The following is a 24,802-nucleotide window of genomic DNA, read 5'->3' on the forward strand; positions in this document are numbered from 1 at the left end:
TCCTACGGGTTGTTCATTATGTTTACACGTTAGTCTTTTTTTTTCAAACAAAACGATATTCCTTTTACCCCGCAGAGCTGGAGGATTGATCAACGTAGCTCTGGTATAGTTTATTAATTGAGTTTAAATGTATGCACAATTTTGACCTAAATAGCTTAATTTATTTAAATATTATGCTCGTGTACACACTTGTGAAGTTTTCAACCAAGTAAATATTAGAATATAGTTAGTTGTCAATTTTAAGTACTTTTTTGAGTTTGCTTTATTTCCTTTGAGGTAACTTGCCTTCCTATTGTCAGTTATAGTGAGCTGCCGAGGATATTGCAGTTTCTAACTGAATCACTTTTTACGATTGTTCTTCGTTGCAATAGATATTGAATGATGTATATGTGATTACACTGCGGAACACGATTTTGTCTCCAGCACCAAAATACCGCTATTTACTAAAATAAGGATTGCTGAGTCCATTTCCGTTTTCAGAAGTATCATAGCACGTCTAGCTTCAGAGATATTGACTGTTGAAAATGAAAAAAATGGACTATTTCATCCAACTTGCATGCAAGTTTGTCAGCTTGTATGGCAATTTATTTGCTCAATTTGCCTCAGAATTCAAACTTTATGTGTATAACAATTATTATCAACAAAGTTCCTTATACTTTCGATGTTCAAAAGTAATTTTTTGATGGTTTCGAAAAGTATTGTATTTTTCCATATACGAGAAACGAAGAATTTTGTATGGAGACTGCAAGCATATTGGAAAAATCGATTTATTCTAAATTTAATCGTGCGATTTCAACCAAATTACATCTGAATTGAAAGTACAAGTCATATATTGCATGTTTGGTGTATTAGATCACAAAAAAGTTTACTAAATCATATTGTAAATTTCATGTGAACATCAATGAAAACAGTATTTTATACAACTTTGACGACCTGTAGCTAAAAATTGTGACGTGCTGGAACATCATATATCATATACAGCAACCTCAAATCTACTAGAGACACATAATTTGATCCTTGAGACACGCAAAAGTGTCATTTTTGTTACGCTGTGTTATTTATATGAATTATTATTAAAAAAATAAAAAAAATATGAAAGCCCCTGACCTCTGTTTTCAGTTGGCATTTATTCCTGACAAATAGATGCTTCAACAAATCTGAAGGCTGTTCTACTGGTCTTGCTCTTGTAGACATAGCAAAAGCATTCGACAGTATTTGGTATGAAGGCTTAGTTGTAAAAATAAAAAAAAAACTTTAATTTTCCACCTATTTCCTAGATTAATTGGTATCAACCTTAAACCAGTTTATCAAACACCTAGATGATATTAATTCAAACGGCTTTTCTGTGAAATTGACGAAGCTTCAAATACACTGATATTTTCGTTCAAGAATTTTCGTATACTTAATAATAAAAAGATTTGAATAAAGGAAGATAACAACTACAAACATTTATTGTTGGTACGTTACAACCAACAAAAATTGTTTTCAAGTATTTGAGAATATTCATTATAAATCAAGGAAAAGTTCAACACGAAATCGATATCAGCGAAACACTTCCAAAAGCATCAAAATAATAAATCGTGACAAACGCCGTGCCAGTACAGCACACTTTACGATGCAGACGGCAGTAACACAGTGAGCTGTCTCGTTCAAGATGATCAGTTCAGATGTTGTATATTTTAAATACTGGTAGCTGTGTGACTTTCGAAGATGTTTATCAACCATGAGTCGTCCTCTGTCCCTTCTGCTGCTGCTTTGCAGATACATAAGCTTTTGATACGTTCGACCACAACTCTATTGCTCGGTTGACTCTGCTATCGTTGTGCAAGTAGGAATTGAAGCACTGGCCTTTTCAGAAGTTTGTAGCATCCACTATGATTGATTGTGAAACTTATGTTCCTGTTAGTGACAAGGAGAATGCAAATATGATGCTGTCTATACATGTAATTGAATTGAAAAATGTATTAAATTTGGTCGCTTAAAACAGGTTCATTATAAATCATAATATTTGTGTGCCTGATTAAGAAAAGCGAAGGCCCAGAGCAAGAGTGTCGCCATTGTGCGCTCACCAATCTATAGAGCTATTGCATCAAATCACGTCGATCGAAAAACAACATAAAAAAGAATCTATAACCAGCTCCAATAACTGCATCGAAACATAGTTGCAACGCTGTATACATTGTTGTGGTACCCACACTGCACCCCGTTTGATCTGGTTCACCTGTCAAAATAAACATCTTATCTAACAGCTTATGTCCATAACTATTATGAAATTTGTCACCCAGCATCGACGGGTTCCTTGCAGAGCGACCAGCCATCTGGGCGACAACCCCATCAAACCGGCACCCTAGACATAACAGTTTTCAGCCAACTGCCTCTGGACTTGTATCTGGGAGAGTTTTTTTTTTATGGATGCTTCATCGATGTTTGATTCGTTTGGAGTGGTTGTTAATTAGGACAGTAAAAACTGCCATTTAAACTTCGTCGCCCCTTTGGTTGCATTTTCGGCCACGTTGCTCGCAGTTTCAGATAGGTTCCGTCACTTCCGGTTGAAAACCGGTTAAGGCTCAACAGGTTGATTCTTGAAATTGCGCAGCCTTTTGCGCGATTCAATGTAGGTTATCCTGTTTATAGCTGGCGAGTGCGCGGACACTGCGAACAATTTGCAATGCAATTCAAATTTTCGATTGAACGTGTATTTTTTGTTGTTGTGAAGCTCCGCTCAACTTTATGATGAAGGTTGAGTTTCTTCTCTTTGCAGTGAAAGGACTGAAAGGTAACAAGATCTTCATACGAGATTGATTATTGGAAAATGAAGCAAACAAGCTATAAGGACTGTTTATGCTACATATATCTTCTTTGATTTATATGAAATTGTAATAGCTTTCTTTACATCTTCTGCTAATGCACAAAGCCAAAATAAAAAACTGTTTCACCTGAAAAGGAAATTGAAAAATATGTTCCTATTTTCTGTCTGTGAACTGATTTAAGATATAGTTAGAACAAACATTTTTTAAGACCTCATGCATATCATTGGAATATGCTTTCTGTTGTTTCGGGTTAATCTTGGATAGTGTTTCTAATCTCGGCATTTCATACAAAATAGTTTATTTTTACATAGGTACTACATTTTTTCTCCATGCCACAGTGATGCTTTATTTTCATATTTTTCAGAATTTCTCGTTAACCATACAGTCAAATCTCAGGATAATGGAAAACCCTAATCCTGGAGTTCGGAACATAGGATCTCCAGTCACAATATTGATATATTCTCAACAATGATTACTGAGTCATCAACATACAATGGTCGGTATGAATAAAATGTAGAAAAGTTATGTTTACTACATTCTCGATTTGCTATGATTTTCTACATGTGAAACACGAGTGGAACATGTTTGTGTCAGTTTACTTCACTACAGCTTTCGAACATACTATAAACAACTCGTTGGTATGAGTAAAAGTAGCATTTACTACAAAGCTGGTACTGGTAGTTATCTTCAGAGGTTGTTACCCATGATTTAAGATTTTTGAATTGAACCTTTGAGTAAAAATCATGGGAAAATAATGCCAGCTTCGATATTGCGAAAGATATTTCCGTAAAAAACTGAGATTTCAAAAATAATTTCGAAATTCCAAAAGATTTCAAAAATAATTTTGGAATTCAGTTATTTGTAACGGAATACTGAACTTAACGTGAGTATTGGTGACATCCAAAGTTCTCGGATTTTCTTTGGAATTCCAGATTTTCTGAAGAAATTCTGTGATTCCGATGTACATTATTGATTTGTCATACTAATTCTGGGATAATTTAAGCCATTCTAGGAATCTTGTAAAAATATTAAAAATCCGGTGTTTGATGAGGTTGTTGATCTATGAGATTTCGAAATCTATCAGAATTCAGTACTGAAATCTTAAAAACATTCTAGTAATGTCATAATTTTATGTTTATGTAATATCAAAATCTCTTCATACACTTCATTTTTTTTCCATTCCAAAGTTATCGCAAATTTACACTACGAATCGTGTTCACATAACCTACATGAATTTGTGTCCATGTTCGATTACACGATGTATAGCGACAATGTAGTAATATTCATATTTTCACATGATTGGTCGTGTAAAAAAGTGACAAATTTGGCATTCCCTTTGAATGCATGATTTCATTGATTTTACGCTGCACTCTGAATGGATTTTACTTTACATGCAGCATCAGTTGACAGCTCACTGCTACCGGTATGGTGTAGAGCTACTTGGACACTTCCATGATTCACTTTGGTATGGGGGTTTTTCTCGGCCGAATTGTCTGAAACTTTGCAATAAGCAACACTTCGGTATGACAAATATTGTGGCCAAATATGAGCTCAGTAGCTTAACCTTCCAGTCGTCGCGCGGTTTGCCATCGTCAGAATCACCACGCTGCAGTTATGAACGAAAAGCGAGGTATTCTCTACAGTGTTGTACAAAATACAACAGCGCGACGACTGAAGTGTTAAAAAAAACACTGCCAAAGTGAATCAAAAGTGCCAAGAATAGAATCCGGCTTCGGATGTAGAGTAAAAGCTCATATTCGAAAGTAGTACGTACTAAATACTCGAAAAGTTTTTTATTCACACCAAAGTGTAGTAAGCTTTGTGGATTTTGTTTTTGGGTAAATGCTATCACCCTATATGGTAGTTTTGGTCAAATGCACGTTCGGCATGAAGACGTTTGGTCTAATAGAAGTTTTGCCGATGTTTCGTTCTTAAAATAATAGGTTCTTTATTTGAACTATACTGTTGAAATGATTGATGATATTTCAATCATATATTTTTCATTTCTCAATGAAAGGCTGTTCTTTCGAGCTGTTTCGCGTTATTTCGCAAACATACCTTATTTGGCCAATAGTTTTTATGTCAAACGTTCGTTTGCCAAATGCCCATATTACAAACGGGATCTGAAAGGTCCTAAAGTGTAGAACATATGATCAATAGTTTAAACAAAAGATTTTTATATTAACCAACATAGCTATCATGAGGATAGCGGGTACAATCACCAATATACAAGTTATTCTGTGTTGGCATTCGTCGTTTGTCAGAATAGTAAGCGAATACACAACAAAAGGCCTTCTTTTTTCAGAAAGGGAAGCAAAAAGAATGAAGAAAATATTGGTCTTTGACTATTTTGGATTGAAATTAGTCGTGAATTCTTCCGTCGATGACGAGACGACGACATTACGAAGTTATTATACTAGATGACAATGACTTAATTCATTTCGTCATCATTCGATGACAAATCTGATGATTTTCATCACTACTCCCAGCTCTGTCGCCAGAGATGTCACTGATTTAGAGCTGCCGAACAGATTCGCCTGCAGTTCTTATGGAAAAGCTGCCGACAATAGTCACACTGACAAGAGATGTTCGAAGCGTTTATATCTATAGTTTATTCTGACTAATTATCTATAGTTATCTATAGTTTATTCTGACTAATGACACGAGGATTTTATCTTTTAATTTCTTAAAAACCTGCATTTGGTGACCTTTTTCATAGAGTTTGTAATAATCTATCTTACGATCCTATTTGGACAGAGTACACTTCAATTTTTTTTTTTTTTTCAAGGATTCTTCAAGAATTCTAACAGGAATCAATTTAGGAATATTTCAAGGAATTTTCCACTGAGCAGACCTTTTCCTCTAAAAGTACCCTAAGTAATGCTCAGGTTTTCCGAAATACTCCTGGGATTCTTCCACGAATTATTCTAGCTATTTTAAGTTTACTTTAGAGATATCTATGAAGATTTGTTGCTAGTATTTATTTTTGAAGCTTGCGAGAATTTCTCAGATAATTGAGCACCGTTTCTAGATTCGTTTTAATTTTTTTCCATACATGTAGATTTTTTCTCAGCCATTTTTTATTTGAAAGTTTCCAAACATTTTTGCAACCATTCTTTTGAGAGTTTTGAAGAGAAATTGCTTCCAAGAAGTGGAAAATTTTCGACAGAGTTGTAGAAAAAATATTACAAATGCTTATTAAGATTCCTTTGCAAGGAATCTTTCAGAACATATATTTTTTTTAAAAGTCCCTAAAAAATTTGACCGGAATAACATCATCTAGCATCAACCATTTTACCATAAATTGTTCCAGAATTATTTTGATAACTCTTCCGAAAGAATAACCAGGAATTACTCTCAGCATACTTCGATGAATTATTTCATTGTTTTCTTCGATTACTACAGAATGTTATTTATGAATACGTTTTAAGGTTCATTTAAAATATTGTATTGACATTTTTAAAGCAATGCTTTGCAAGGATGGAAATCTAGTGATCATGACAAAATCCATGATGCCTCGCGTTGTTCTTTATCCTGCGATCAAAGCAACAACGATTAACTCTTTGTCGTCAAGTTATCACAACAAACTACGCTCCGCGTTGTTGCGTTGTTGCACGTGTGCTAGCGATTAACTGTTCGCTAAAAAAAGTTTGATTATTTTGAGGATTTTTCCACTTTTACTTAATGATCTACCTCCATATATGCTGTTTGTGATTCTAAAACCATTCGGACAATGGTTGAGTGACAAATAATAGTGCGAATGCGACATGATTCAAGTTGATCGCTACTTGTAACTACATCCGATAAACTCTTTGTCCCACGACAAACAGTGCATCGGATGCTTTATATATCCGCTCTACGCGCGCGTAATGACGTGTTGAAATCATGCTGCTGCGAGAGTAACGGCCCTCTTAGATTATTCCAATACTGTGTTGTTGATCGCTAGAGCCGATTTTTTTTCCATCCTTGATGCTTTGTATTGTTTCCGCAAAATGTCGCTCCAAACCAACGAGAACCCTGGTCATGCCCTTGTATTGGTGTTTATTTTTCCAACAGGGTATATTTTGATCTTTAGATAACAAAATTCTAGTCAAAATGTTGAAACTTAAAAACATGAATGCAACATGAATGTTCGGTACTAATAGGCACAGAGGCGCCAACTTCATGAAAACATTGAGGAGGCAATGTTCATTAGTTGAGATCTTGAAGTTTTTTTCATTGTGTGGGTCAAATTATGAAAATTTCGAACGAAATATCTTAGTTAGTATTGCTATTTGAGAAAATAAATAGAACGATTTCAAACTTTTCACAAAAAAAAAACTCAACTTACAAGATAGAAATCATTTATAGCTATAATTTGGAAGTTTATTTTTAATTTATACTTATATTTTACATTTCATACGGTTTGAAGAAATCAGAATGATTTTAAATATTCAAACTTTTGCAAGAAGCTGCTACGTACTTATGACACATTGCGCAAGAAAAACATATTTTGCACTTCATATTTTCATATAATGGTGTTATTATTATTGGGGGCGAAACAATACTTTGACCTTCTCTACAATTATCGAGGGGCCAAAAAAATGCTTCGCAAAGTTGGCGTCTATGAATAGGCATATTTCTTTTTAAGCACAGGATTACTGCACTAGTAGCTTGACATAAATCTAGATAATCTTATTAGAATTTAAAAGGGGTACGTAATTAACTAAACGACAGTTTCACAATGTCGCGGCAGTGCACAACTCTATTTTAGGGGCCCAAAATTTGCATCCGCACCGGGCCCCGAAAACTCTAGCTACGCCACTGGATGAACATCCACAAGTAAATCACCACTACCAATAAAGACACTATTATGTGCTTCTGTAAAACTTATTTGCCAGCCAAACTTGATGATGATTGATTGTATTTTGAAAAAGCTGTTTAGTGTCTATAAAAACCTATACCTAGAACCAAAGACTGCACTAAGTCATATTACAGTTCTTAAATCCCAACTGTAACATTTATTACTAGTTAAGTTTCAGCAAAACATAAAAGTAGGGTCTGTACTGACAAGATAAGAATTGATTTTCTGAAATCAAAACTGACAACCTTTTACTTAAATTATCAAACAAAAAAGATAAAAATATTTATTTGTTCGAAAAAATATTGCACGTTATAAAAGTCGTGCCCATACTTTCTGGAACACCCTATAGGTGTACATGTCCAAAAACCCTTAATTTTTGCTTTAAAACTCAAGTTTTTCATCTTCATCAAAACATGCATAATTTTAGAGTAGTGTTTGATCTTTCGTCCTTGACGCTTGCTCCTGCGGGGGCGGGCGATAAAGCAGGATCAAACATGTCGCGCGTCGGTATGAATTAGTGAAAGAGTGCGCAGACCGTTAGTAGTGTTTGATCTTGCTCCTGCGTGGGCGAGTTACGAACAATTGTTCGGCGTACAATGCGATTATTAAATTATTTGGCGAATCCGCGTTATTGTATCATGGATCCCCGAGGACGAACAAATACCTCCCAATAACTTATGCATACCATATTTTGGAATCATACCAAAATTAGGTATTGTTCATACTATTGAAAAATGTCACCTCTATATGAAAATCCATCAAGTATTATTGAGGTACAGTCAACTTTCATTCGTTGCACTAATCCTGTAGCCCACTTAGTGAAAGACTTTCACTAATCGGGCTGTCAAATAACATAGAACACAAAAGAAAAACAGAGCAACCAACATTGATAAATTGTGTCTTATGTCAAAAAATGACGTTTGCCTTCGTTTTAGGTGGGCTATACTGCCGTGAATCGTAAGTCAGTCCCATCTGTAAAAAGTAGGCATTGAGAAAAATGATTCTGAGGTTTTCAAACTTGTTTTCCATACAAATATTCAAAAAAATCCAGGGGATTGGAACGTGCTTCGATCTTAATGAAACTTTCATAATTTGCTTTTCACTTCGTTACCTTAACGAGAAAAATATAAAGATGACCAAAACACGGTTCAATATTGTGTTGCACGGTGCGAAAATCTGCCGTGGGACTGACATGCGATTACTTTTCATCATGGGACAATTCGACTTGGTGTTTTTTCCTAATTTCACCGAACAAAAAGTGTCGTCTCAATAGTGCAGCTGAAAGATCATTGGAAGTTATGGTGAAAACTGATATCAACTCAATTTTGACGAAAATGCAGATGGGACTGACTTGCGTTTCACGGCAGTATAGCCCAACTAACGGGAGCCCAATTATAACGTAGCCCACTTAAAGATAGTGCAACGAACGAAATTCGACTGTATTACAATACCTGATCAAGTTATCAGTTTGGTGTTCGTAGAATATGCATGAGATATTATTTGAGGTATTTTACCTCTTATGCAGAGCTCATTCATACCTCATTCAGGTTGTAACCATTGAAAATGATCTGGTATGGAATACCTTAGTTTGGTATTCAGAAGTTATTTTCTTCTGCTCGGGTCGCATCACCAAACATTGGTGACTCCCAGATCTCTACCTTATCCCACTAACCCAATATCTTTTCCATAACAACTGTGGAGATGCAGAGGTGATCTCGGTCTCTAGTAACAACGATTGTCGAACTAACATTCCTTCCCTTCCCCGATGACCGAAAGGACGTGGCCGGCGCCGTTATTGACTTATAAAATTTGAGCTCTCGATTTGGGCACATTGAGAATGGTAAGCTAATCCCAAGCCCCATTCATTAAATCTTTGTGCAACGTCAATTGTTCTAGTCAATCACGGAGTAGCAACTACGAATTGTACGATCATCTATGCTTATGCTTATGTTTATGCGTCATTAAAACAAGCATAATTTTGGTTTTCATCATAAGTTATTCTGGTCAGTAACACAGTTTTACTTAGCTATTATTGTAGGCAAGTAAAATAATAAAAATACAGTTTCTTCATACCATACAAATCGCTCCTCGCTACTCCCTGCAGAGAATCTAAATGATCTTTTAAGTCTACTGAATCGATTAGAGAAGAGTTTACTTGCCTAAGTTTTTCTAAACATTCGTTTCGTAAAAAAAATTTGAGCCTGAAAATGTATGAAAACACGTAATTTTGTTAAAGTTATGTTCTATGAAAACCAAAAAATGATGAAAATGCCCAAAACTGAAACATTTTTCACAACACTTGTCATGATCAAAACTTGTCTAGTATTGAGAATGCATAATTTTTGCCATGATTTTTTTAAACTGTGTGGCCCCCTTTTCTTTCGAGAATCATATCACAAAAACATAAGATCAAAGCATCCATCATCTTTAGGTGGATCAATCTCATATTTTTGTCCCTTGTGGAACTACTGCTTCCATGCAAGTGCAGCTGGATGTCGGAGCAGCAGCATTCTTCGCCGATCCGTGCGAGTATCTTGCGATTCAACCTCCGTTGGACGAGTTTGCATCGAGCTGAGAGAGGGGACAACAAACACAGCGAGAAGGAATTTGGATGTTTTATAGACAGTTTATAAACCAGTCACGAAAAAAGATCGCAAATGCTTGCAAATTGACGGTCGGCCCGGTGAATGTGTCTTTCGAGGGCTTCGTGCAGCGAACCGGTCAAAAGCTGTCCAACTTTCCTGCTCGGCTATGATGGAGGCTATTATCAGAAAGCGCACTTTAGCCGGGAGCTTTATTTTAGAGCCGCAGACACTTCTCCACATATTGACATACATACGGATCTTTGTGGCGGCTCGAAGCTCCAAGAGCGCTATCAAACCCAAATTTATAGGTTTGCCCAGCCGGCGACGAAGACAACGACGATATGCAAGACAACTCTCAGAAGATGAAAAATCCACCAAATAGATCCGACGATGAAGAGGCTGTCGAAAACTCATCAATCGTTACCTCGGGTCGTAAACAACTATTGGGTGGAGAGGTGATTGGAAAAGGTGACGCAAAAGTGATGGTGCTATTTGTTTGAACTGGCTCTCTAGCCAGAGACGTGATAGGTGTTTTCTTGGAAGGAGACAGGTGTTTCTAGCATGTGATGTCAAACACCTTGGAGCTCTTTGTACATAAAATCTCTCAAAATTTGATTTCAAATACATTTGTTAGAAGATCTTAGCAAATTGGCAGCTAGACGAACTGTCCATAACTGCATATTTGTCACATTCGACATTTTTTACAATATATGTTAATATCATGGAGAGTCATCAAATGCTAAGCACTTTCGATCAACTTACTGAAATCTGTGAAATCGTTCTAGAGAATTCGAAAAATAACAAGTTACAGTTAACTCTCCCTTACTCGATATTGAAACAGTGCTTGGAATGGTAACAGTAGTAGGCTTAAATTTTAGCGAAAATCACGTGGCTCTCCCAGTACAGTAGTTCAAAAACGTGAATCTGATCAAGTAGCCTATGTTGGGTGCACAAATTTTCTAAATCATGAGTGTCATTGAAGGCTTTAAATGCGGGAAATGCAGCGGGAAATAGAACATTTTTCTACAGTAATTCTGGGTTGCCCATAGCAACGGGTGTTTTGCTATTTTCAAGGCTTATTGCCTACAGCAGCGATGGGCGTGAGTTTCACTGGCTTCGCTGACTGTGATTGGCTTTGCTTGGCTACTGTAGAGTGAATTTCAAGATTTTTCCCAACCCTGGAAGGGACCATCGAGTTAGGGAGGTATCGAGTTACAGAACACGAATCCAGTGCAACTGCGTTTCAAGGGACCATCGAGTTAGCCATGAAAACCAACTTTTACTATGGTTCTCTAACTCGATATCGAGATCCGAAAGGGAGAGTTAACTGTATATTGTCACATTGGTAACTGTAACCACATAACAGTCACATTGAGATTATACATGAGCCTCTTAATGTAGTGGCAATAAAATTTCTTTCGGTGTAAATTTATAAAATATTATTTTCCTCTCCTAGCTCTTAACGGAGCCGGCTTCGGAGGCTTGAGCCAGGGTCCAATCGAGAGATACTTATTATCAAAATTCTTAATTCTTAATTCAGATAAACCATTATATGTATGTTTGCAGATCCGGCCATATCATTTTCAAAGCAGAACCGCGAGTACATTTTTAGACTGTTGAAAAGTTGAAGATCGTCATTTATAATAACAATTACGTATTTCACTTTAAACAGTCAGGTCTCCTATTTGACGCTGCTGGCAGCGTCCTATAGAAGACACGACTGTTTGTTGGTTTTACAATGCTCCTTGTTTCCATTCAGCAATTAAATTAAATTAAATTCCTTGTATTCCATTCAGCAATTAAATAATTGATAGAGGAACTGACAGGATTGCGAATTTGACCTTATAAGTTCAGTCATGACATATTAGAAATTCCTCACTAATTAGCACCGCGCATAAAGATATGTATACAAGTTAAAAAATCCGAAACAAAGTAACCTCACCCCTCCCTCCTCCTCACGCAACTACGCCAATGGCGTCCAGCCATGCCATCAACCCGCAGACACAACAACTATAACGAGCTGGAGACATGCGACAGCGACAACAGGTTTGGCAGTGGGACACCCCGATGAAGACTAAAAAAATCGCACACAAGAACGCGGATCTTCATTGAATGTGGAAATTAATAATGTACACACAAGCAACCCAGCGAGATGGGGAGTGCCGGATTCGTTGGAAGCTATTCTTCAAATAATTCATAATCATCCAACGGATTTGAAATTGGATTGAATATTCCGATAAAGATTAGGAATACTGAGATTGATATACTCAAATCGGTTTCTGAACGCACGTTTTTAGTCAAATATGTTTCCAATAACTGCTCGAAACCATTCTCGAAGTGCCGAAGTGATGATAACTAAAATATTCGGAACCGAAGAAGTGGGACCTTTTGCATAATCAAGCCACGGTCACACGCGCTTCGGACAGGTCATGAATTTTGGCTTGGAATTCACGGCGACACATTGCCCTCGGGCATTTTTCGAAGTGGTATCTTGGGGTTAAGAGTTTTTGAGAGTTGAGTAGCGAGTATTCAGTTTATAGCGGCTATAATTAACGTATTTTTTGGTTGTTTAGTTGAATGGGTACTTTCTCACTCCTCAATTACTTCACCACTTTTTCTACCTTACTTGAATTTTACTGTATACTCGGTACATTTTTTTTTTCAATTTTCAAACTTTTTTCAATTGAGTTCAAAATTGTAGGTTATATCCTATTACCGTTTTGACTCATATTCCTAACACTTGAAGCAGTGACTTCAAATGCATCTGATAGGCATAACTAAACTGATATTTGTAAATTTTTTAATTTCTTCGCAAAATCTAACTGTTAGCTGTTGGATATGCCGATAAAAATGTTTATTTAAACTTGTTTGGTATTGTTTTAACATAAAAGTATGGAACAACATTTTGATTGAAATGCTGAACACTGTGTTCATTCTGTCTCATATTCGTCATATTTGTCCGGAAAACTTTTCGTCAGCAACGTATTTCGACTGTGCAACTTTGCGTTGCATGCTAGTCCGTTGTCTAGTGTGGTGCTTCCTTGGAAAAACAAATCGTCTGCTGATAGCATTTACGTATCAATGTCTTATAAGTATATAAAAGATTAAAAGACGTTTAAACTTAATTACAATTGACTGTCATTTCGCAATTGCAATTGGTGACATATTTCAGCGAGTCGCACAGTGCGTTGAATGTATGGGGATATGGGACAAAAATCAAAACTGGAAGATCAAGCCATTTGAGCACCTTGGTATGGAAGGGAAAGTTGTTTCTGGTCAAAAGAGCTACAATTTGCTTAAACGACATGTACTATACGCATAATCGCAAAACTGTACCAAGCGCCAATTTAATTATTTTCCAAGAAAAACCATGCAATTTGTACTTATATTGCCCATAATGATGTAAGAAGTTATTTGCAAATATCTCTCTTCAAACTCGTAGCTGCAAAAGTGACTTATACGCATTCATGAAAAAAATCAATTTTTTTTTCAATTTTTCAGATATTTATATAAAATTTGAATAACATTTTGGAAACCACATTCAAAATATATTATTTTGAGCATAAACTTGCTCTGGTGTAATGTCTGGTTCAGCCAAGACCACATAGCGATGCATGATTTTCGGATTTTTTATCACAAACAACTCATTTTTATACTTGTGCTGGTCACCAGCAATGCTTGGTTATCACCAACAATGTCCATCTTAATGGTTCCCACGCTAGTACAAACAAAGAAGCCGCTGATTTGTTCACGTCATTCTTTGAAAGTGTATTCAGCAGAGCAGCACCTGTTCCCCGTGTTTCGCTCACATCCCAACTGTGGTGTTTTACTCGAATCTTTAAAACACAATGCAATTTAAATGTAGTTATTAATTTATTATCACTTATGTTGCACTAATACAAACTGATTGCATTCCACTGCTGGTAGAAAAACTAACTGACTCTCGTCCTCATTTTTCACCCTACGCCTGCTATGATTTTGTTAATTTGAATTTCTCGCAAACCACCACACCAACCATCGACATCTTGCTTCCTGTTATCCAGTTTTCCTGCAACGAAGTATTAGAAGCTATCATTGAACTCGATGTTTCGAAAGGCCAGAGCACAGATGCCGTTCCCCCTCTCCTGTTAAGAAATTGTTTGCAGTTCTGTCTCTAACTATCGTGGCGTTTCTATTCTGTGCTGCATGAGCAAAATATTTGAAAAATGGTGCATAGCATACTGTACAATGTAGTAGTTCCGATCATCTCCAACACTCAACATGGCTTCATGAGGCGCAGGTCCAAAACATCAAATCTCATGTCCTACGTTACGACACTATCTCGTGAATTGGAGCATAGACGTCAAGTTGATTCCGTGTATATCGATTTCGCAAAGGCTTTTGACACCGTTCAACATGTTACAATCGACAATAAAATGGAGCATGTCGGATTTCCGGATTGGATCATAGAGTGGCTACGTTCGTATTTATCAGACCGATCCGCATACGTGGTGATCAACTCTGCGAGATCTCGATCGTTTGCCATCACATCGGGCGTACCTCAGGGTAGCGTTCTTGGATTGTTGCTATTCAACATATTTGTAAACGACTTAAGTCATCTACTGTCGTCGTTCGTTCTATCATTTGCTGACGATATGAAGATGTACCGTACAATATTTTCGCAGCTGGACTGTGTAGCACTTCAAGAGGATGTTAATACGCTGCTGACATGGTGCGGTGATAATGGAATGCGCGTCAACGGTACCAAGTGTAAGGTTATTTCCTACAGTAGATGCATTGGCAAAACCGTTTTTGAATACTCAATCGATTCGGTTCTTCTGCAAAGGATGGCGTCTATCTGCGACTTGGGCGTTATCATTGACGAAAAGCTTAAATTCAACGAAAACATAGGGGTTACCGCGGCCGAAGCCTTTTCCGCTCTTGGATTTATTCGTCGGCATACTTCAGATTTCACAGACATTTATGCACTGAAAACTCTTTGCTGCTCACTAGTACGTAGTATACTTGAATACGCTGCTCCCGTATGGTGTCTTTATTATTCTAAAAATTCAATTTCAACACCGTGCTTTGGTCCTCCATAATAGGAAGGATATCCTACATGAAGTAGGGTGACCCAAAAAAATCATTGCTTATCTAATTTGAGTTGTATGACTTCTTATCAGTCTCCAAGTTTTCATGTTTGCAAAAATTGTATCAAATAGCCATGTTTGATGATGCTGGGATTTTGATAATTAACTTTGAGTAGCAATGTATGTTGCAAGATATCCCAAATTCGGGGTGGCTTGAAATTTACACATCTTTTGTCCCTCCTAACTCATGGAAACAATTGTTGCTGAAATATACTCCATATCGTTTTCTATTCTATGTATTGATTATTAGTAAACCCAATAACATTTGAATTATTATTTTGAACTTTCATTCTACCGTCTATTGAGCTTTGAAGTTGAAAAGTGTTGCATGTTATCCCGTTTGACGGTAGTCAAAAACCAGTTTTACTGTTTGGAGTAACTTGGGTACGAAAATACAAGAAAATGTACAAGCGGATTACTGTTGGACGTCATGAAATATAACAAAAATAACTTCAACAAACATCTTTAGTATATACTACCCAAGTAACCACAAGCATTATTGAGTTGCACGAATATAGCTGAGAATCGACAATTTAAATCCATCATTACATTTATTGCTTTTTTTCCAGCAACTGTTAAGTAATGATGCATTACTTCAACATTACGCATGTTTTGATGCATGAAATTAATTTAACAATGTAATAATTAATATCCATTTTCATCGTTTTAAATATGCGAATGAGTTCTACAACAGCTGGAGCAGAGCTGTTTTGAAATATCACATTAAAAATTTAATTTACAGAACAATATTTAACAATATATGATTACCGTAATCCGGGGTAAAATTGATCAGTTTTTGGGATATATCTAAAACTGTTCATTTGAAAATGCTAATGTGGCAAGTTTCATATTTTTAAAACAAGTACAAGTACAAGTACTGGCATCCACCGCTAGTGACTGTATACTGTATTTCAGTTTTCAAAAGATTTAAGTAAGTTTAAATCAATGTTTTAAGTAATTTTTTGATTTAGCTGATATGGGGTAACATTGATCAATGTAAACAACATTCGGTAATGTTGAAAATATCGTTGCTTACTTAAATCATGGCCCCTGAAGCCGAATATGAAGACCAGAGTCTTACATGTCATTTACTTTCTGAGTTATTTCAAATATAAAAACTTTTTGAATCGTGAATTTAGGATAGTAGATTTATTTTCGGTAGTATCATCCATAATGATAAAAACCATTGATTCAAAAACTTGACAAATTTACGCATGAACGAAATGCGATTTTCGCAAAAACCTTAGTTTTTATTTCCTTATGAATGTAAGAAGGAGAGGCGCCATTCATGCTTTGAAAATATTGCATCAATAAATGATGAATCGAACTTTTTACGAGAAGGGTCATACCGATCAATGTTACCCCAGATTACGGTACCTACTCTGGGATGATTCATACAGAAAACAATCAAATGAACCATTGTGGGTTTATATCTTGATCTGGAGAAGCCCACATTTTGTTATTTTATTTTATTCACTTCCATCACGCATGAATATAAAGTTTTCTTGAATTGGATAATTTCCTAAGAAAAGCTCGACAGCTCCAACAGCCCAAAGCACCAGCGCACAGAACTCAATTAACCATCGTCTGCACTCTTGATTCAAATCCCAGCAAAGGTATGAAAAAAATTATAATGAAAAATGAAAATTAAATTTTCATCTCTGGGGGCAAGAAAAACTATTGTGCGTTTGAAAGTATGGATAATTTGAAGCAGTGAGTAACTCATTTTCCCGAAACACTTCACATAAAACGTACGATATATTAAAAATTTATCCGAATTTTGGAGAAAGACTGTGAAAAACATTTTTTGCTACAAGTAAAAACTCAACGTGTTAAATAATATGTAACTATAGCCAAATTAAAGGTTTAGGATGATGCTTTCAAATGAAGCCGGTTGAGCTTGAATCGATTATGATTTCATTGAGAAACAGCTGTTTGAATTTTTCTAGGTGAACCATAGTTGATGAATTTTAGGCAGTCCAATTTTGCTGACATCCGCACACTTAAAATGCTGCCAAAAATCGAAAACAAAACAGTTCAATCTCAAATTTTGAGAACTAGTCACTCAATGGTATAAAACTCTATAAAACATATTTACAAGTGATTTTGAGAACATGAACATGAACGCTTTGAAATTCCAAGTGCACAAGTCTGGAGAATCTGATTGCTTGCTTGCTGGTTGTGACCAATCGATCAAATTTCCAACAAGGAGCGCTGTTTGTGCTTCTTCAAAATTCGGGTTGTGGCTTCGTTCTATTATCATCTTAAGGTTGTTTGCTTTCGTATCCCCACCCATTTGAGAAACCTGACATCTTCGTCTTCTTCTTTTTGGCGTAACTTCCCAATTAGCCATTAGCGATTGCCCTCAACCAAAATGTTACTTTTTGTATCACTGCTCCTAATATCTAAAATTGCAAAAAAAAATACAAGATTTGGCCTGAATTGACAATTTGGAGTAGCGAGAAGACCGATATTAAAAGTGACGAATTCCTGGCCGAATATGAATATTCGGTACATTACTAAGTTTAAGTGCTTTGGAATATCACCATCGTTTGGTTACAAAAAATAATTAAAAATACCGTCGTTCGGGGTGAGAATGGGTCAAAAAAGGATATGTACGAATTATTTATTGAATAACTATCGTAATTTAACTCCAATAAACTTTAAATTTGGTATACGTGTACTTTGATGTTTCATTAACAACTGTACGAAAAATTAGAGAATTATATTCATTCACTACGGCACTACAAGTGAATGAAAAATGACCCAATCTCACCCCATAGAGGGGGTGACATTGGGTCACTGTAAATGAAACAACTTGTTTTTGAGAATATGATTGCAAAACCATTCATAGCTGAAAAATATTGATGAAATACGATGCAAACAAGACGAAAAAGCATCTAAAATGTTTCACAAGTATGATAAACCTACTTAAAAGTACGATTACACCGAAAAATTGAAAAGCTATGACAAAAAATATGTAAACCCAGCATTTATCGTCAAGTTTACATAATTTTTCTTGTTTTTTTCCTTCAAATTGACTTCTAAGTCTCATCTCTGTTGCCATAAAGCCTAATCAGTTTCCCCAAAGGTGCACTGACACCGTTATTATTTTAAACCTTCGCAAATAGTTAAATATTGGTGCGACATTCCACGATCAATACATTTCATACAGCTGTTGACGTCATAATCCTGGTATTTCAACGATCCAATTCATTTGTACTTCGGTGAGATGCTTCTACAATATGAAAACAGTAATAAATAATTAAATTTGAATACAAAGTATTCCATTTGATTAAATTTTACGTTGTTACTGCGCACGAAAAACAGTTGCTGGTTTTAGAGATTGTCAAAATGCGTTGCTTTGTTATTCAATGTATGGAATCCTCAAGTAGACTTGTTTGATGTTTCAGGATGTTATATTTAGAAAGAATAAACACATCCTAATGATGAAAGAGTACACACGGCACCGTAAAACGATAAAAATGTAGAATTATGATTTCAGTCACAATCGTTCTTGTATGACCTAATCTCACTCCCATTTTTGATGTTTTAGACACCGTACCGAAAAATATTATTTTTTTGTGGAAAAATAAAACAGATTCCAGAAAATACGATTCAAATGTATTGAAAAGACTTTCGACCTTCTTCTAATATAACCATAGAGGTTAAAGTACATGCGTTATACTTTGCACAGGAGAAATTAATTATTGTAAATTTTTTCTAGTTTCAACACACAAGTTTATTGATATATCAAACAAAAACTACTATTTCTAAAAATGTATATTTTGATTAATTATATGTAATAATATGTTCCCTAACATATGAATTATAAATTTTAGTAATATCAGCGTTATTAGCTGAAATATTTCATATATCATATTTTTCCGTTTTGACCCAATCTCACCCCCTAGACCCATTGTCACCCCCATCGACGGTAGTTAACTTGTGCAGTAGCAAACTCTTTGTCCACCTCATTTATAAACAGGGTCTGTTCAAATTTGCCAGGAAGAAAAATTTACCAAAGTCTTTGAAAAACCTTATTATCTATCTTCTACGTTTTGTAACCTATTGTAATCCTTATTAGTAAATTGAACGTCAACTAAATCACTGATTTTATCTTCAATGTGTATCAAAAGAGTAAACATCAAAGTTTTGAATCATATGTCCAGGATTCATTGGGATCAACGTTACGTTTCCAAATGTAAGTCCTTTTCAATTAAAATATCTCTCCAAAGTGCATCTAAGGATCACCCTTGAATGTGCAATTGTTAAACGTAAATAGATGTAAACTTTTTGAAAATGCTCGCCCACGTACTGCACAGTAAAAAAAAAGATTACACGTCATGTAAACTTCACATATGCATAAATAAACATGAAGTCATGTACACTTAAGTTTGAAATCATGTGAATGTGTGTTATATGTCACGTAATCTCACAGACTCCTGCTGGATTACATGACATATAATTGAAGTTTACATGACATGATATGACACGCTCCAATTATGTTCATTATACATCACAGAAGTTTACACGTTTTGTTCGAACTGTGTGAGTAATTCAAAACTAAGATGAAATTCATGGATGGGCTCGATTTTTAGGAGCTTGCATTCTAAATATATTTTATTGACTAGTCTCCAAGATTGTCAAAATTAATTGATTAAAATTAAAATTAATTGAAAAAAATACCAAGAAAAATATATTTGAATTACTCTATGTCTAATTTAAAAAAAAAACATAATAAATAGTAAAGAAATAAAACTTAATATGCCTTAAATCTCTCTTTTTTTTTGTTTCATTGGGGCGCATAGTAGAACAGAACTTTAGATCAAATTTATATACATAAAAGTATAATTCCATCACTCACCTAGAGCAGCATCAGCATTGACAGCATCCATCAGGCACGAACAGGTAAACGCTAGAAACAGCACTAAGCTAAGGAACATTTTTAAACTGAAAGCCATAATTGCGCTGCACAGAGCCACTGGTTGAATATCTTCACTATTTCACTGAACCTGCATAGCTTTTAATGAACTTAGTCACCAAACAGCAGCGATCTCCGGTGGAAATTGTCTGTAACAAAGTGGAGAAAACATAAATTAGACACTTATAGAGAATCAACACCATATCTAAAGGATTTTCCTAATTGGCTTAATCGAATTCTTCCAACCAGCAAGCATATCTCTACTCCCAGGAATAACCTGATACCTGCAAAAACGAGACTCAGCCTCAATGGCGCCTCTACGCGGAACTAATTAAAACGTGTGAAACTTCGTTTCTCTAAGCCGCGATATGGTGATGGAACGACCAGTGGAAAGCCCTCATGACTGTTTGGATACGCACGCAAATAGTGCTCACTACTGGTGCCATTATCATCGCAAAAAGCCCGATTTACACCTGGTACACTACCAATCAGAGGAATTGGGTAAGGGGAAAACAATTTAGAGTCATCCATGCAAAAAACGTGAATAATTTTTGATTCGCATAAAACAGTTACTTGAGCTTCAGTATACGTATAAGTTTAGTGTTGTTCTCTTGTTATCCTCAAAAGTCTGAACCGTGGTGTTCGCGAAGCCCGAATGAAACACCAGAAGAGTCAACCAAAAGGAAAAGGCAAAAAATCCGTTCCAATTGAATCCCACAGAAGTGCCCACTTCATCCCATCGAAAGAGGCATTGTGGGGCTCCTTTTGCCATGGAATCTCACAGACAAGACAAACCATCAACAGCCGCTGCTGAGATCTCTCAAGAATGCACGCTGCCGCACGTATCTACTTCGCCAAGAAACGCTAGGATTTAGAAGAAGCCCAGAAGACTTCGGTCAGCTATGACAATGGAAAGAATGGCTGAGCGACTGGACCGGTATGGAACGCGCACTCTAACGCCATTAAGTGAAGAGCAAACAACGATTGGAATAAACCCGAAAAATTGGTATCCACAATTCAAAGCAAAAACAAACAAGTGCTCAAATAATTGAGCGAATCACGCTTTTCATCGTGCCAGATGATTATCATGATCAGTAGGGTAGGGCTTATTTTTCGAGAATTTTCAATTCTCAAAAATTGGTGTGCTCTTCTGAAATCAAATCAAATTTAATGAGAAATCTTAAAGTTTGAGTCAAGAATGTTTAGATTCATAGGTAGTGCAACGACTTAAAGGAAAATTTCCAAGTTATACCTAAAAAATGACTTTAAGTAAAGTTGACATAATTTGATATTTTCAATCATTTATAGAACATTAACTTTGTCTAAAACTATGACTAGTATTAGTTAAAAAAAAGTTTTGCACTTTGCTATCACCAGAACCATCCCGATGATGCGCTGCATGTCAAGCGAGCTTTCTTCCCCAGTGTTGTACAAAATACTAAACTACTGAAGTGTCCATGAAAACTCAACATATTTTAAATCTATTAAACATTATTTTCAAAACAAATAGATTGTGTTTTAAATGGTTGAATTAGTTTTACCGGATTTGTTTTTTTTTTGTGTGTTTTGAGAATGTCGATGAAGAAGTTCAGACTAGCATTTGGCTGCTCAGTAAAGGTTAGATTTGATGAGCTATTCTTCTTCTTCTTGGTATTACGTACTCACTGGGACAGAGCCTGCTTCTCAGCTTAGTGTTCAAAAATTAGCCATACCCTAATGATCAAGTGTATGGTAGTAATAGGTAGTGGCAGATCAACATAATGGATTTGAATAGAGAAAAAACGAGTTTTAATTCCAGGAACATATGGCTCAAATCAAATTTCTAATGTTGTACAAAAAATAAGAAATTATCAGACGCATCTCTCTGCCATCCTACCACAATATTCAAATTCCAGCAAGATTCCATCGATAAAGTCAAACAACAAAAAATCACATCTCCATGAAAGCAAACAGTAGCACTGGCGCCCGTCAACAGTCCAAACATCTATCACCTGATTCGCGACTCCGCGTCTCCGATCTTGCGTCAGCTGCCATCCATCGACGTTGACTGCAGCAGGTGGTTTCAATGATCTTCCACCCCAACCGTGATGTCACTGGAATGTAGCACCTTCAACCTACGCGCCCGCCCATCTCTCCTACTTGAAATACATACTCCCATGCTGTGCTAATTTTAGAATGCGCAACATTCTTGCGGAAATTATAATCCATATAAATAGCTAATCGCAACCGGATTAACCACGATGGCAGTCGTGATTCTACAGTTTCCAACTGTTTCACGCGTAAATGGCTGCACGAAAGCTGAACACAAAGGCGGCGTTTCATCTTGGCCGCCACTTCAGACATCGTAGATCAGCGTCTTGGTGATAGATGTATTCCAGTTGCATTACTGTCTTCGAGGTACAAAAATGTATTTTCATGGGCGAAAGAAGACAATTTTTCCAAATGATGCACAATTCTCATCTCGTGCATCAAAACAAAAACTCTGTACCATTCGTTCAGACACCGAAATCTGGTAAAATGCTTAGTAGAATCACTTTTCTTTCACATTTTTGATACGTCTTATAGATCTTAAACAGGTCTACTCGTTTGCCGAAATGAAATACCCTGATATTTCCAAGTTTTCCCAGGTTTCACAAAATAATTCCAGGTTTAAGAAATCTTCTTATTTTATATAGATAAACCAAAATAATGACAAATTTTAAACTGTTTTAAATTTAATAGCAATTCAAAAACTTCTAGACACTTTTGCATGCATGCTGAAGCTATTCCAATATTCAATATTCCAATATGAAGGGGTTAAGCATAACAAAGTTTAAGTTTTCTTCAAATGAATTTTATTTGCCAATGACGGAATTTTTTATTTCGTTTGTGAGAGCTCTGTCAATCATCGCAAAATGAACGAAACTTTCAAGGGCTTCTACTTGAATGTTTTTGTAGTATCTACTGCGTTCTCGTGCAAAAAAAAAAATTATGCACCATTAATTTCCATGGGTCATTTGGATACCTAAGATAACTTCATGGGCGCAAAAGTAAAATTTTATGTGGATTTGTGACAATATGTTAAAATTGTATTACTTTACCCGTAACGCGGGTAGATCACCTTTTCGTGGTGCGTTACGGGGTAAGATCTACCAATTTGAACCCTAGTCTCATCTTGTTTGTCGGGCTAGGGTAATATGTTTTGATAATTCAAGGATTCGCGATACAAAGGACTTTTTACTGGCAATAGTTTCTGAAAATTAATCTATTTTACCTAGCAGATGGTTAAAGACTCGAAGTTGGTCAGTCCCGAGACTACACTTGAAGCCAGGATAACAATCATGAGTATTAACTCAACAAGGACTGTAAGTACTGGTAATTCAAGGACTCACGTGAATTCTGATTACTAAACAAATTTCCTAGCTTGATTCGGTTTTGCTGCTAGCATAAAGCCCCTTTTTTTCTAGTATTTTTCTGGGACTAAACTAAAAGCGAAACAAGGATGGGACTAGAGTTCCGTTGCATGGTCAAATATCAGTAGTACCGATTTGGTTTCTCAGAAATTTGATCGATTATGTTTGCTAAGGGGCGCGCCTTCGCCGAGATGTAAATTTCTATGAAGGGTGTAAATAGCGGGACCTTTTCATCATAGTCGATTTGTATCAATATCTGAGGAATCATAACAAGAACTGTACAGAAATCGATGCTTCATTACCTATCAATGGAAATGGAGTAATGCGACATGCACTATACACTAAGGATGCGAATAATGCCACAATAGATCTAAATACTAGTCGCAGTGGCGCATCCGAACAGAGAAAAAAATGTTAAAATTAAAACAAATTTTGCCGATTTTTTTTGTAATCATGCAGTTCTGACCTGCAAAATAGCGAAATTATTTGAAATATCTCAAATTAAATGAATCGTGTTAATAGTTGTTACGAAAGTTAACTGCTACCTTTTTTAAGGTACATTCTCATCTAAATTAATACAAATAATCTGTAAAACTTTCCAGATAATAGAAATACGGATTATAAAGCCTTGGGTTAATCGCGTCCAACCTGTACAATTTTAAATGTGGTTATTAAGATAAATGATGAATTGTGACATTTGATTCGAAAATATTGAAGAGTTTTAATTCAACCTTTTTTCCCCATGGTAGCTCCAGAGCTCCATTGATTTTCAACGAACTTAAGAAAAACTGAATTAAATAGTACAATAAAAAATACAATTGAATAGTTACATAAATATGATTCTTTACACATCAGACTAACAGTTTCAATATTAAAATTATAGATAAACAATCATTTTTCTATTGAAAAACAAGTATTTTTTGGACTAGTTTCGAACAATTTACCCTATATGTTCAAGCCATTTCAATAAAAACTATTTTTTTTTGTAAAAAATAAAATAGTCGATTACAGTTGTGGAAAAAAGGGGATTAATCATAATTGTTACGAAATTTTAAATTTAAAGTTGTTTTAATTCCAGATTACTTTTCCAACATCTTTTTTTATTTCTTAAATCAAATA

The 24,802-nt window shown here is 35.7% G+C and overlaps 1 protein-coding gene across 8 annotated transcripts in view; it reads right to left on the reverse strand.

The window, feature by feature from the left end:
- The window catches only part of LOC5570721 (BMP-binding endothelial regulator protein), a 261,551-nt gene that overhangs the window by 150,653 nt on the left and 86,096 nt on the right, over window positions 1-24,802 (reverse strand). For all 8 annotated transcript variants that reach the window (XM_021843859.1, XM_021843857.1, XM_021843858.1 and 5 more), the window contains exon 3: window positions 20,235-20,440. In XM_021843859.1, coding sequence (XP_021699551.1) covers window positions 20,235-20,331 — 97 coding nt within the window. In that variant the 5' untranslated portion in view covers window positions 20,332-20,440. The remainder of the gene's footprint in view (window positions 1-20,234; window positions 20,441-24,802) is intronic.

The sequence above is a fragment of the Aedes aegypti genome, chromosome 2 (assembly GCF_002204515.2).
Source record: "Aedes aegypti strain LVP_AGWG chromosome 2, AaegL5.0 Primary Assembly, whole genome shotgun sequence".
Classification (NCBI taxonomy): Eukaryota; Metazoa; Arthropoda; class Insecta; order Diptera; family Culicidae; genus Aedes; species Aedes aegypti.